The sequence below is a fragment of the Hemitrygon akajei genome, chromosome 13, assembly GCF_048418815.1.
Source record: "Hemitrygon akajei chromosome 13, sHemAka1.3, whole genome shotgun sequence".
Classification (NCBI taxonomy): Eukaryota; Metazoa; Chordata; class Chondrichthyes; order Myliobatiformes; family Dasyatidae; genus Hemitrygon; species Hemitrygon akajei.
This window is the reverse complement of record NC_133136.1, coordinates 26,961,186-26,976,328: the sequence shown is the minus strand read 5'-3', so window position 1 is coordinate 26,976,328 and position 15,143 is coordinate 26,961,186. Positions and strand designations below refer to the sequence as shown.

Sequence of the window (15,143 nt, the reverse complement as noted above, 5' to 3'; positions counted from 1 at the left end):
ATCTCTCCCATTTCATGTACATCTACTCTCACCCCACTAGGGATAGAGTTCCTCTTGTCCTCACCTACCAGCCCACCAGCCTCCGGGTCCAACATATAATTCTCCGTAACTTCCGCCACCTCCAGCGGGATCTCACTACCAAACACATCTTTCCCTCACCCCCTACTGTCGAGATGAGGCTGCACTCAGGTTGGAGGAACAACACCTTATATTCTGTCTAGGTAGCCTCCAACCTGATGGCATAAACACTGATTTCAATAACTACCGTTAATGCCCCTCCTCCCCTTCTTACCCCATCCCTTATCTTTAATTAATTTTTTATTTATTATTTATTTTTCTTCTCTCTTTCCCTCTCACAATCACTCCTTGCCTATTCTCCATCTCCCTCTGGTGCTTCCCTTCCCCCTTCTTTCTTCTAAGGCCTTCCGTCCTATGATACTCCTCCTTCTCCAGCCTTGTATCCTTTTGCCAATCAACTTCCCAGCTCTTAGCTTCATCCCTCCCCCTCCTGTCTTCTCCCATCATTTCAGGTCTCCCCCTCTCCCTCTCAAATCTCTTTTTTTCCCGTTAGTCCTGACGAAGGGTCTTGACCCGACACATCGACTGTACTTCTTCCTCTCGATGCTGCCTGGCCTGCTGCGTTCCACCAGCATTTTGTGTATGTTGCTTGATTATAACTTTGCCTGACATTGCCAACATTGGAGATACATTAGTAAAGCCAACTGAAATTATCTTTCAAATTTAATTTTTTTTGACATCTTTCTTTGTGAAGAAACAGCCTCACGTGGATCTGTCCTTGCTACAACAGCCAAAACATCTGCAACTGCTCTATGCCTCTCATGTCTCTGAGAAGATCTCCCTCAACCAAATTCTCTAAATATGAAACCAACTTTCAAATGAGCAGCAATAATCAGTGTCATCACCTTCACTAGTCCAGCTTCATCAAAACTGTAACTAAGGTTTCACAACTCCACTTCCAGATTGGACCAGTTCAATTCTATACAAGCTTCAGCTCATCTATATCTGAGCTAAACCAGTCATTTCTCACTCTCATCCTTACTCCACCCACCCCAACTGTTATATATAAATTACTATTCCAACTTCCAGTTATATAAAAATTGTATATCAGTTATCTAAACCTCATTTACCTCAGAATGTTACAATCCCACACTACAGTCATGCTAAATTATGAAATGTAATAGTCAATTTTCACAGTAAGTATCCTCCAGAAAGATTACGGCAATGATCAGATAATTCAGGCCGTTGTCCTTATCTTCAGGTTAGAAACACAGGATTTCCTGAACTGTAAGGACAAATTTGCCACGACACACAAGTTTAAATGATTTTTAAGCACAGTCTGTGGCTATTATATTGCATTCCTCAAGGGAGAAGCTCAAAGGCCTCATTTGATAACGTTTTATATATTGAAATGGTAATTTGTAATCATTTTTTTGATAAGTAGATATCTTTACCTTTAAAGCAATACACTGGGACTGTTCAGCTGCTACAATACTATAATGACAGTTATCAGTGGGATCACATGACTAACCCCTTCCATAAGTTCCTTAATTATTAATTAGCTAATCCAAAATGTTCAAAGCAAAAATAATGCAGGAAATTTGAAATAATAAGTGCCAAAGTTATTCTGTACTGCATCAGTACTACAAAGTTAAACCATTAACCATATCTAAGGCACCATGGAAAAGGTCAAAAACAAGAGGTTAAAGAAGACAAAATGAGCTCAAAATTAACTTATTTTAGACCTGTAAATTCTTTCCCAATTTAAAATAACACCCATGTGTTTGGAAAGCAGTCAGAAGGCCAGTTAGAAATTGATTTTGATCCAAATTTTTCAACTGTACATTCATCAAATGGCAATGAACATCTATATTTTTTTTTCCTTTCTAATTAACCAAAGTTTATTGATTTTTCAAATTTCACAACATAGAATATGTTAATATTCTAACAATATTATAATACTAACCTTATAATTGTGAGGAATAATTGGAGATATCTGCCGACATATTAGAGTGACATTTTGACCAGGAAGATTGTAGATTGTCCAGGCACGTGGATAAAGGGCATGGTAATAAGCATACTCTCCACAGTATCCCCAATTCCAACTCTGAAGCTTGTGTGGCCTCTCAACAGAAAGAACTTGCTGATAAACAGTATTCCCATTTTTTCTTAAGCAAACTGTAAACTGGAAACAGTGAAAATTCAGTTCAGAGTCAGTATGAAGGTACACTGTATAAAGTTACTAACACTAAGATTTATATCTTGTTCAAAAGAACACATTTAGGATGCCCATTCATGGTTCAAACTTTTCTTTCTAATGAGGTGGTTGTCATTCTATAGCCAATACTTACCAATAAACATTCATTTAATTAAACTCCAGACTATAGATTCCACCCCAAATCAAAAAGATTAAAATGTTCTGTCCTTTCTTTCTTCACACACAACTTAAGAGGGTGAGAGAATATCTCAAATTGGGGCAGCATGGTAGCATTACAACTCCAGCGACCCAGGTTCAATCCCTGCAGTTTGTCTATGAAGAATTTGTACGTTGTCCCTGTGACCCCGTGAGCTTTCTCTAGGTGCACCAGTTTACTCCCACATCTCAAAGCTGTACCGATTAGTAGGTTAATTGGTCACATAGGTGTAATTGGGCGACACAAGCTATTTGGGGTGAAAGGGTCTGTTACTGTGCTGTACCATTAAAGAATTCTGCCAGCAGACTTGATCTTTGGTGGGTTTCTTAAATTTAAGAATGATAGATTAACTCAATTCCCACTCATTGATAATGTAGACTAGGCAAATATATTACCAGGTAAGAATACATGCATGCATTTATTAAAGATAATTCAAGATTCATTACAAAAATACATCTAAATATGGAGGAAAAGTTCTAAAAAGACTGCAAGAAGCATAGGGAGGGGAAAGGGATGATCCCATATTGTTTAACTGAGGAAGACAAGGAGCACATTAAGCTGAAGGAAGGAATATTCAAGGTTTTAAAGTTAGTGGTAGGCCCAAGGCTTGGAATAAGTTTAACACTTTTAAATCAAGGAGAAAGCAAAACATGAGAAAAAACTTGGGAGAAATAGAAAGGTCATTGTCAATTTTTATTAAGTACATAATGAGGGATCAAAGTCAACATAGGTAGGCCTCTTAGAGACAGGCTAAATAAATATTAATGAACAAAAAAATGACATAAGAGTTGAACAGCTTTTTCTATGACTCTGTATAAATACCAATAAGTTAGTTACTGCCTGTTATGCCACTGGTGTTTAGGGCAACAATGAAGGTCCTCCATCTCTGCCTGTCCTTAGCCATCTTCCCTACTGTGCTCTAGATGTGGTTCAGGGTCCTCATTTCTGCCTCTACGGTATGATGCCAAGTTGTTTTTGGTCTTCTGCATTTCCCCTGCCCTTCAGGGGACCAATAAAGTGCTGTCTTGATTATGGAGTTGGCCTCATTACTGTGCAATCCATCTCCAACCTTTCCTCATGCTTGTGGCCATGTCCTCTTTGTGACACTGAAGGAGTAGCAGGCGTGGCTGAAGATCATTCTTGGCCAGAAAATATAGAGGATCTTCTGGAGGCTCATGGTGTGGAATAATGACAGCTTGGCAAGGTCATTCTCTGTCATGTACCAGCATTCTGACCCATACAAGAGTGTGGACAGCTCAGGTACAGCTTCACCTTGTTGTGGACACTATACTTAGTTGACCCCCATATGTTGCTCAATGAAGATGTTTCTAGCTTTGCTGAGTCTGGTCGAGATTTCGTCGTTGGTCACACCATCCTGCCGAATGATGCTGCCCAGGTAGGTGAATCTGCAGTAGCCGGGTAAGTCACTTCCATGTGCCTTGATGGGAGGAGGAGACTCTACATTCAATGTCATGGTCTCAGTCTTTGTCCAGTTGTTGGATACTTGTCCCCATTACCAGATTATAGTAAACAGTGGTTACAGGATGGCTGCTGCAACTTTTGGTTCAGCTTTGAACAATTAGGTGTTCAAATTGTCATGTCCTGGAGCTTTGCTGATCTTTAATGATTGAATCACAGCAATTATCTCTTCTTTCTTGGGTCAATCTTTATCGTGTCAGTAACCTCCTCTCAGTTTTCACTGCTGTCAGTCATGCAAGTCCCAGGTGGAGATTCAGGGATACTATTGCATACTGATAAAGGATTCTTCTGTTTCTGTAACATTTTTTTTAGACCAGTCAGGGTTATGAGCCCTGAGCTGAACCCCTGAATATGGAGGACCAGTGGACCATTCTTAACCTGGCCTTTACCCTTTGACCTGTTTGGCATGGATGGCCCTACCAGGAGTCAAAGCAAAAAGACTCTAGCCTACATAGTCCTCCGGATCATTGAAGCAGAAAAGCCTCCAAACCCTGCAAATTTGTGGTCCTCTTAGAGGATTAATACTAATAAGAGGAGGAATTTAATACCATAAGCTTACAAGAAAATTAGTATTAAGCAAGCTAATGGAGCTAAAAGCTGCAAGATTTATGACTATGATGGCTTGCATTGTAAAAAGTGATTATGAAGATAACCGATGCACAAGAAGCAATCTTCTAAAATATCTTAGAATCAGATTTATTATTGTTGTTATACTACATGTGAAATTTGCAGTTTTGCATCAGTGGTACAGTGCAAGACAAAAATCACAAGTTACAAAATAAATGAATAGCTCAAAAGAGAAATAATGTTCATAGATCATTCAGAAACTTGCTAGCAGAGGGGAAGAAGCTGTTCCTAAAACACTGAGTGTGGATCTTCAAGCTCCATCTTCTCAACAGTGGTAACATGAATTGGGTATGTCATGGACAGTAAGGGTTTTTAATAATGGATGCCACCTTTGAGCCACCACTTCTTGATGGCCTCAATAGTAGGAAGGGTTATGCCCTTAATGTGAACTGGCTGAGTCTGGAACCCAATGCACTGGAAAACTCCCAATATATTATTTTTTTTAAAAAAAAGGTCAGAGGCAAATAAAATAGCTACAATCACTGGCTATTTATCTATTACTGGAAAAATTTGAATTAAAAATGTAATAGCAGAACATTTTGAAAGAGATAACCTGATCGAGCAGGTTCGGTATGGCTTCATGAAGAGGGAAACCCAAGTCTGAAAAAGTACTAAATGTATTTCCACATAATCAACTGTAAGACAGATAAAAATAAATTGATTAGAAATAAAATCTTAGCTTCACTACAGCCATAGTAATAATTAACTTTCTGGCAAGTTGATACATTATGATACATTTTTTAAATGCTTAAAGGCTACTGTTTTATTATATAGCACTCAATGTTTAAATAAATTTAAATTATGTACCGAGTTCCTAACTCTTGCTAATACTGTAATACAATTTATATTTTTAAAAACTACCAAGTTTCATAATAACTTTAGTTTCAATATCACCTTGGACAACCAAAAATACCTGATTCTCAATCACAGTGTCATATGTATACATTCCTGGGTTTAGCTGCCATCTGCAAAACTCTCCTCGCCACCCTCTTGTAATGCTGCCTCCTCCAAAACCACCTAATGGAGCCCCTGTAAAGAAAAGTCAAATTGGTATTTTAACAATACAAATCCAAATATCTAATTAAACCATTTTCTGAAGCCAAAACTTTGGAAACTGAAAAAATACTATAATTTTTAAATTCTAGAAACTCTGATGTACACAACTATTGTATAAACAGAGTGGCATTTCTGTTCCAAATGATCACATTCCCATTTAATGTCTATCATCAAAATGCTAACTTAGATATTTTTTTCTTTTGAAAAAAATAAAGCACTGATCTGAAAAATTGCATTATTTGGACATACACAATTGAGCCAGAAAAAAAACTAAGAGAATGAAATGGAATCCTTGCATGAAGCAGCAAGAAAGGTGATATAAAAATAACAGAGAGTCCAAACAAAATGCTGGTGGAACTCAGCGGGCTAGGCAGCATCTATAGAAAAGAGTACAGTCAACCTTTCGGCCCGGAATGTCAACTGTACTCTTTTCCATAGATACTGCCTAGCCTGCTGAGTTCCTCCAGCATTTTGTGTGTTGCTGGAATTTCCAGCATCTGCAGATTTTCTCTTGCTTGTGAGAGACCATGAATTTTTCCAAATACACAAGAGGTAACTAAATTAACATCAGCATCATGACAATATTCCCAGCACCGAGGCTCAAAACACATTGTTGTTTAATTTGGGTGGTCACATTGTTCAGATGACTTACACTAGACTCCTGAAACAGAAGCTATTTTGAGCTCTGTTGCAAGAAGAGATAAAAAGCACACCACAGCAAATCACTTAGCCATCTCTTCAGGCACCTCCTGCCCCAGGATATCCCACAGAGTTCTGAGCTGACTGATGAGGCCAAAACAGAAGACTGAAGATAGTCATCCTCCATCCTGAGAGAATGCCCAAGAAAAAGGTGGAAAGTAACAAAGAAATTCCACATATTCCATGAAGACAAAGCTTGGACTTCTACAGGTTTGCATAGCTACATTTTTGATCTGAATGTGGTAACAGAAAGGTTGTTCAATGCAATGTTAAATTGACCCAAAGGAGGATGGTAATAAAGAATACCCGTCTCACAGAACCACAGAAGTTACAGCACTTTCTCTTTTTTAACTTCTTCCCGTCTTAACATCCAAGTGCATAACATTCCTCCCAGGTACTTTGCTGAAACCGAAACAAGATGGGGTGTATATACGGTATATGGAACATTTTGTCAATACATAAGAGTGATCTTGAGCTTGTTATTTTCCCATTACTCCAAATTCCATCTGACTGACCTCCATGTCAGTGGTCTTTCTAGTGTTCTATCGAACTCCAATGTAACCTCAAGGAGCATTCATTCTTCTCCAAGTGGCATTACAATCTTAACACTGATCTCAGAAAATACAAATAATTGACCTTTCTAGCTTGTAAAAAGTAAACAACCTGCAATATTAATCCTTTCATTTTCTGAGGAAGCTGTTTGACTTGTTGACTGTTTTCATTATTGTTTTCATTTGCATTTTGAATTCTTGATCCTCAAATTAAATGTGTGATGATCAAACCTTTAATATTCCCTGAACATCTACCAATAATGACTTAATAAGAACATAAATAGGAGCAGGAGTAGGCCATCTGGCCCATCCAGCCTGTCCCGCCATTCAATAAGATCATGGTTGACCTGTCCGTAACTCAGCTCCATCTACCTGCCTTTTCCCCATAACCCTTAATTCCCTTACTATGTAAAATTCTATCTAACTGTTTCTTAAATATACTTAGTGAGGAAGCTTCAACTGCTTCTCTGGGCAGAGAATTCCACAGATTCACCACTCTCTGGGAAAAACAGTTTCTCCTCATCTCTGTCCTAAATTTTCTCCCCTGAATCTTGAGGCAATGTCCCCTAGTTCTAGTCTCACCTACCAATGGAAACAACTTTCCTACTTCTATCTTATCTATCCCTTTCAAAATTTCGTATGTTTCTATAAGATCCACTCTCATTCTTCTGCACTCCAGAGAATATAGTCCCAGGCAACTCAATATCTCCTCATAGGTTAATCCTTTCATCCCTGGAATCAACCTGGTGAACCTCCTCTCTGCACTGCCTCCAAAGCCAGTATATCCGTCCTCAAGAATGGAGACCAGAACTGCTAACAGTACTTCAGGGTGCAGTCTCACCAGTACCCTGTAAAGTTGCAGCATGACCTCCCTGCTTTTGAATTCAATCCCTCTGGCAATAAAAGCCAACATTCCATTTGCCTTCTTAATAACTTGCTGTACCTGCAAGCCAACTTTTTGCGATTCGTGAACAAGCACTCCCAAGTCCCTCTGCACAACAGCATGCTGCAATCTTTCACCATTTAAATAATAATCTGCTCTTCTATTATTCTTTCTAAAGTGGATGATCTCGCATTTACCAACATTGTATTCCATCTGCCAGACCTTGGCCCACTCACTCAACCATGACTTAATCATTCTTTCATTGCTATTAATGATACAAATAATGACAGTGTTCAAATATTAAAAACTTTATAGCCTGAAACAACATTTTAAATTATCGAAAGAGCAACATAAAAATTTTACACCAATGCACTTACCATAAATCTGTCGCAAAGGTATGGAATTAAATGAGTCAATAAAGGGTGCCTTCTTCTCTATTCGTGTTTTTCTGTACCACCATTTCAAATACCTGAACAGAAACAGAATTACAGCACAGTGAGCTGAAACCACTGGTTATTCACAAAACTTATTTCAATCACTCCACAGTTTTAGTCACAACCTGAGCCGCATTGAGTATACGATTAATTCTCAGTTCTGTATATGGACAAGGAAAAGCTGAAGAAAATAATTTGGGTATCAAGGACTTCAGTTTGAAAATGCTAGATATCAATTTACAAATCTCTGCTACAATGCTTCAGACTCCTTTGGACACCTAGCTTTGATTTATGAAGCTGTTCTTCACAATAACAAATAGCATACCAGTCACAATACATTCTACTGAAAATCCAAAAAGCATATTACCTCGGCTTTTCAACGTTGTATTTACTGAAGTGGCTTCTAGGAACAGAACTGTACAGTATTCTTAACCTTAGGGGTTAAGTACTGAACCTATCAAACCGGGGTGTTTAATAGCTAAATATCCCAAAACCTGGTTGTTAACTCTGCAGCACATCCAGTTATCGGAAGAAAACACACCTCTTGTTCAAGCATTTTTCAGTTTGTTATGCTGGTGGCTGTTTGTACATGGGAATGCTATCACTATGCAATAAGAGTCTTGGCTAATGCAGAAATCAGGCTTCTGACTTCCTCAGACCCAGGGCTTCAGCCATTGGACTTTAAACACAAAGTGCACTGCAGATGCTGTGGTCAAATCAAGACGTATAAAAAAACTGGATGAACTCAGCAGGTCGGGGAGCATCCGTTGAAAGAAGCAGTCAATGTTTCGGGTCGAAACCCTTTGTCAGGACTAAAGAAGGAGTGGGCAGGGGCTCTATAAAGAAGGTGGGGAGAGGGTGGAAAACCAATCAGAGGAAAGATCAAGGGGTGGGGGAGGGGAAGCAGGGAGGGGATAGGCAGGAGAGGTGAAGAAGGAATCTAAGGGGAAAGCACTCTGTGTAGTAGAAGAAGGCAGAGTCATGAGAGGTGATAGGCAGCTAGAAGAGGAGACAGAGTGGAGGTGGGATGGGGAAGGGAGAGGGAGGGAATTACCGGAAGTTGGAGAATTCGATGTTCATACCAAGGGGCTGGAGACTACCCAGATGGTATATGAGATGTTGTACCTCCAACCGAAGTTTGGCCTCATCATGGCAGTAGAGGAGGCCATGTATGGACATATTCGAATGGGAATGAGAGGGAGAGTTGAAGTGAATGGCAACCGGGAGATCCTGTCTGTTGTGGCGGATGGAGCGTAGGTGCTCGATGAAGCGGTCCCCCAATCTGCGTCGGGTCTCGCCAATGTAGAGGAGGCCGCACCGGGAGCACCGGATGCAATAGATTACCCCAACAGACTCACAAGTGAAGTGTTGCCTCACCTGGAAGGACAGTTTGGGGCCCTGAATGGTGGTAAGAGATGAGGTGTAGGGACAGGTGTAGCACTTACGCTTGCAGAGATAAGTGCCAGGTGGGAGATCTGTGGGGAGGGACGTATGGACCAGGCAGTCGCGGAGGGAACGATCCCTGTGAAAAGCAGAGAGAGGTAGATGACTCTGGTCTGACTTCTAACTCCTCCACATTTCTGTCCCTAAACCCTAACCTGACCCGTAACTCCCATCTGACTCCAAAACTATCCCTATCGCTATTAGCTTTTATGCTCCTTTCACATGCATTTACACAATTGATCTTATCCACTCATTGACACTGTAAGTTCCACTTTCTTATCCCCACTAAAGAAGCGTCTTTATGCATTGAACTCCACTGTTTCAGAAAAGAGAAAAGCAGTAGGAAGGAAATTATAGACTAGTTATAGTTTTGTTACTAGTTACTAGTTTTGGGGTCTTTATCTAAAAAAAGATGTGCTGGCATTAGAGAGGATTCAGAGGAGGTTCACAAGGATTATTCTGAGAATGAAAGGGTTATCATATGAGGAACGTTTGATGGCTCTGGAATTGTACTTGCTGGAATTTAGAAGGATGAGGGGGTGACTTCATTGAAACCTTTTGAATGTTGAAAGGCCTAGACACGGTAGATGTGGAAAGTATGTTTCACATGATGGGGGAGTTTAGGACAAGACAGGACAGGCTCAGAATAAAGGGATGCCCATTTAAAACAGAGCTGCAGAGAAATTTCTTCAGCCAGAGGGTAGTGAATTTGTTAGCACAAGCATCTGTGAAGGCCAGGTCATTGAGTGTATTTAAGGCAGAGACTTTGGTTGGTTTTGATTGGTCGTGGCATCAAAGGTTACTGAGAGAAGGCTGGGGATTGGGACTAAGGAGGGGGAAAAGGATCAGCCATGATTGAATGGTGGAGCAGACTCGATGGGCCAAATGGCCTAATTCTGCTTGTATGTCTTATCGTCTAATTTAACATCTTGGTGCCTGCTGTATGGATGGTCTCCTCCCAGATATAAAAACAGACTGTGGATAGTCTCAGCATTTTAGATCGCACTATTAGTCACCATTCATCTCTTTTTAAACAAGAAGGGATCCAATCTGCTTATTCTTCTACAATTCCCATATCATCCATGTCTTTTTATGTGAATGGGAGCAAAATTTCCATGGTTATAAGAAAGGATATAGAAATCAAGATAGCGTAAACCTGTTGAAAAAAGTTTTTATAATATTAAAGGTTAATATAATTTATATTTTATAATATTAAAAGGTTTTAATTACAGTATCTTGTTAAAGCTAAGTGGACTTCAAATTAAAGTTCACCACAGGCTCATTAGAACAATGAACTGGCAGAATGTATTAAATTTAAAAATGACAACTCAAGCAGCATTACTGCGGCACATTTGCAACTTCGTGTTTTCTTTTACTGCAGATCAGTGAGGTCCTCTGTTGGTTGGGTTGACCATGGATGTTGCATGATACACAAGCCAGGGAGGTACCATATGAAAAGCAGGCTGTTGCCCATGTAGTAGGCTCCATGCATCATTGTATCAAAAGGAACGGCAGAGACCGATACAGTTTGGCATCAGCAGTATCACAGGAGTGGCCAGTCGGCATTGAACTCAACGGAAAACTGCCTTAGGGACTGCAGCTGTGGACTTTTACTCCTGAGCCCTTCCCATTGAGTGGGTGTAGCCGGAAAGCTGGAGGTTCGTGATCAGCATTTTCCTTCTCCTAGATGAGCTGCTAACTACAGTTGATGAGCCCAATTTGCCTGAAGCGACTGGTTTTCAGGCATCAGTAACCCACCTGAGCCTCTTCTCCTGTCAAAAGAAATGGTTCCACTGATCTTAGTAGCTAAGCCACTCCTGAAAGCCAGAAACTGCAATTGGTTGTCAGAGACACACACTACAGGGAGCATTTAATAGGAAGTGGGAGCTTATCCCCGTTACACACTGGCTATAACAACCTCAAGGAACTTGCAAATCATTGGACCTTGCATAGTTGATTTTACATTATTCAAGCAATGTTTGGGGGATTAGTGTAGGACTTGTACTATGTGTTTTTGATGGTCAGCATGGACACAGTGGGCCATGACTAGGAACATATCAATGATGGGGCAAGTGAAGTTGAGTGTAGTTATCCCCTTTTATTCGAGAGCCTGATGGTTGAGGGGAGTAGCAGTTCTTGAACCTGGCGCTGCGAGTCCAGAGGCTCCTGTAGCTTCCACCTGATGGCAGCAGCAAGAAGACAGCATGGCCTGAGTGGTGAGGGTCTCTGATGATAGATGCTGCTTTCCTATGACCGCACTTCATGTAGATGTGCTCACTGGTTGGGAGAGCTTTACCCGTGATGTACTGAACCGAATCCATTACATTTTGAAGGACTTTCCGTTCAAAGGCATTGGTGTTTCCGTACCAGGCTGTGATGCAGCCAATCAATACATTCCCCACTACACATCCACAGAAGTTTGTTGAAGTTTAGTTCATTGATGACAGCACAATGATCAATACACCACTCACAATTCTACAAATAATGAAGCAGTCCTCATCCAAATGCAAGAAGACCTGGACAATATACAGGCCGGAGGTGGCAAGTGGTGAGTAACGTTCACACTACACAAGCGCCTGGCAATGACAATATATCCAACTAGGGAAAATCCAGCTTTCACTCCCTGACATTCAATGGTATTACCAACACTGAATTGCCCCACTATCTATACGGTATCTGCTTTGGCGGAGGGGGATGATTACCCTTGACCAGAAACTGAATTAGAATAGTACACAATATGGTTATAAGAGCAGGTCAGAAGCCAGGAATCCTGCAGTGTTTTTTCTAGCATCAATCTTCTCTAAGCTTGTCCACTATCTACAGGACTCCGATGGATTGCTTGGACATTGCAACACACACAAAATGCTGGAGGAACTCAGCAGGTCAGGCAGCATCTTTGGAAATGAACAGACATTTTGGGCTAAGACCCTTCTTCAGGACTAAGAAGGAAGATGCTGGAATAAAAAGTTGATAGGTGAGTAAGAAAGGTGAAGGGCTGGAGATGAAGGAATATGATAGGAGAGGAGAGTGGACCATAGGAGAAAGAGAGATGGGGGAGTGATAGGCAATCCATCCACTCCACTACCAGTGTGCACCATCTACAGGATGCATTGTAGCAACTCACCAAGACAACACCTTCCAAACCAACTACCTCTGCCAGCTTGAAGGACACGGGCAACAAGAGCAAAGGAATACCACTACGTAGCAGTTGCCATCCAAGTCACATACTACTCTGGCTTGACAATCTCGCCAGTCCACCACTGTCACTGGGCAAAAATCCTGGATAGTGCTCCCATCGAGATAATACACACACTAAAGGACTGAAATATTTCAAGAAGCAACTGCATCAGATCAAGGGATGGGCAATTAAATGCTGGCTCAGCTTGCAACATCCACATCCCCTGAATTAATAAAAATGTCATCAAACCTTTCTAGCCCTTTTAGGTTGTAAATGTTACAGGTTCATCATACTCCACGAAAAGAATGGCTTCATTTGTGCAAAATAGCTAAGTCTTTTATTTTAGAGCCCCTAAAGAATTTTGTAGGTCTCAGTAAAATCAATTTATTCTTCTAAACTCAAGAAAGCACAAGGTTAGTAGTTTGAAAAGGCTGGGCATAACAAAGGGCAATAATTTAATTTACAACCCACACTTTCTGGGAACTCCTCCTTCACAGGGGATAAATTCCCAACCGCAGACTTGAACGAGGTTGAACGGTTATCCGCACCTGCTTGACGTCGAATACAGATTTAGATTTATTGTCATCGACGTCAGGGTGTAATGACAATCCTTGATCGCATGAAGCTCACTGCTCCGTTCAGTGAAAGGTAGAGCGAACATCCAAACCGACACAGATGAGCCAATGTAACCCCGGAAGTATCAAGAGGGAATTTAAAGTGTTTTCCATTAGATTGGTCTTTAGAGGAAAATAGTCGGCAGGACTTTTATAAGACAACGGCAAAACGACAATTTTAATGGCAAAACGACAAGCCATCTAAGTCACTGGACTCCCAATTAGCTGCTACAGCCACAGTGCGGTGTTGACACAGAGGGAACCGATGAAATGTAAACTGCTGATGTCTGATCTAATAAAGGGGGTGAAACGCAAATCAACCCTCGCCAGCACAGCTCGCGGTAACTACACTTGCATCTATTTCTTACTAAGCCCTTGGACCTGAGACATACTGGCGGTTGTGGAAGGGAACTCCAAACTCCGGAGGGGCCGAGCGGATGACTTACCGGATCCCCAGGCCCAGGTGACCGATCATATGCGACAGGGACACATCGGTAGCTTCGAACGGCTTCCTCCGCTCTTTAAACTCGTGCGCCAGGCAGATCCTCCACCCGAATTGCGGTACTCCAGCCCTGTCCGAGCAGCCCCCCGCATAATCAAGCATCAGCTCCGAGCCCTGAGGCGCCCCACCCTCCATCTCCACACAGAGCGCACAGCTCCGCCCGTTTGCCTCCGTCCACCCACCCACTGCCCCGGCCCGTACGCATGCGCGCTGTCACTTTCGCGACCCAGGAAAGGCGGCGCGTAACGGGGGGAGGGGCGGGCGGCGGCGGCGGCGGCGGCAGGAATATCGCGCATGCGCTCTGCGCCTCCCCCGCCGACAGCGCGATTATTCCCGGAGGAGTGCAGAATAAGGAAGTACGCCAATCCTATTAAGACCCCAATAAATGTAACAACTTTTATGAAAGGTTCCAGCTTGTCAAAGCAGTTTATGGACTCTGGTCATAAACTACCTACGTCGGAATCGAGTGTATTGTCACGCACCAGAAGTACATGTATGCATCTTGAATCAATGCTAAATTAAACAATTTTAGGTAACTAGCTCTTTCTCCCTCTCCTCAGATGTGGTTGTATCTTTATGTTTTTGTTTCACTGATTTTGTTTACAGTATCCTTTAACTTCAACTGTACTCGTCACTGATTTTCAGAATCAGGTTCATTATCATCGGCATGTGGCGTGAAATTTGTTAATTTAGCAGCAGCAGTTCAATGCAATACATAAGCAGAGAGAGAAATAAATAATAAATAAAATAAAACATTATAATAAATAAACAAGTAAATCAATAACGTATATTGATTAGATTATTTAAAATGTGCAATAACAGAAATATTGTATATTTAAAAAAGTGAGGTAGTGTCCAAAGCTTCAAAGTCATTTAGCAATCGGATGGCAAAGGAGAAGAAGCTGTTCCTGCATCTCTGAGTGTGTGCCTTCAGGCTTCTGTATCTCCTACCTGATGGTAACAGTGAGAAAAGAGCATGCCCTGGGTGCTGGAGGTCTTTTATAATGGGTGCTGCCTTTCTGAGACACCACTCCCTGATGATGTCCTGGGTACTTTGTAGGCTAGTGCCCAAAATGGAGCTGACTAGATTTACAACCTTCTGCATTTTGCCTCCATTCTCTCCACAAATCCCCTCCCTGTGTCTCTCAGCAAACTAAAGCATCTTAGATTTCTTACTTTTACAGTTCTGTTTAATGGTCTTTGACACAAAGTGGGGGTTTCAGCAACCTGTGACAAGTCAGGCAA

At 41.3% G+C, this 15,143-nt stretch overlaps 1 protein-coding gene across 2 annotated transcripts in view; it reads right to left on the bottom strand.

Annotated features, from left to right (window-relative positions):
* The window catches only part of gba2 (glucosidase, beta (bile acid) 2), a 54,640-nt gene extending 40,560 nt beyond the window's left edge, over nt 1-14,080 (bottom strand). For both annotated transcript variants that reach the window (XM_073064285.1, XM_073064286.1), the window contains exons 1-4: nt 13,843-14,080; nt 8,105-8,196; nt 5,452-5,567; nt 1,985-2,203 (exon numbers count right to left, since the gene is read on the bottom strand). In XM_073064285.1, the coding sequence (XP_072920386.1) occupies nt 1,985-2,203; nt 5,452-5,567; nt 8,105-8,196; nt 13,843-14,033 (618 nt within the window). In that variant the 5' untranslated portion in view covers nt 14,034-14,080. The remainder of the gene's footprint in view (nt 1-1,984; nt 2,204-5,451; nt 5,568-8,104; nt 8,197-13,842) is intronic.
* Nucleotides 14,081-15,143: the final 1,063 nt, after the last annotated feature.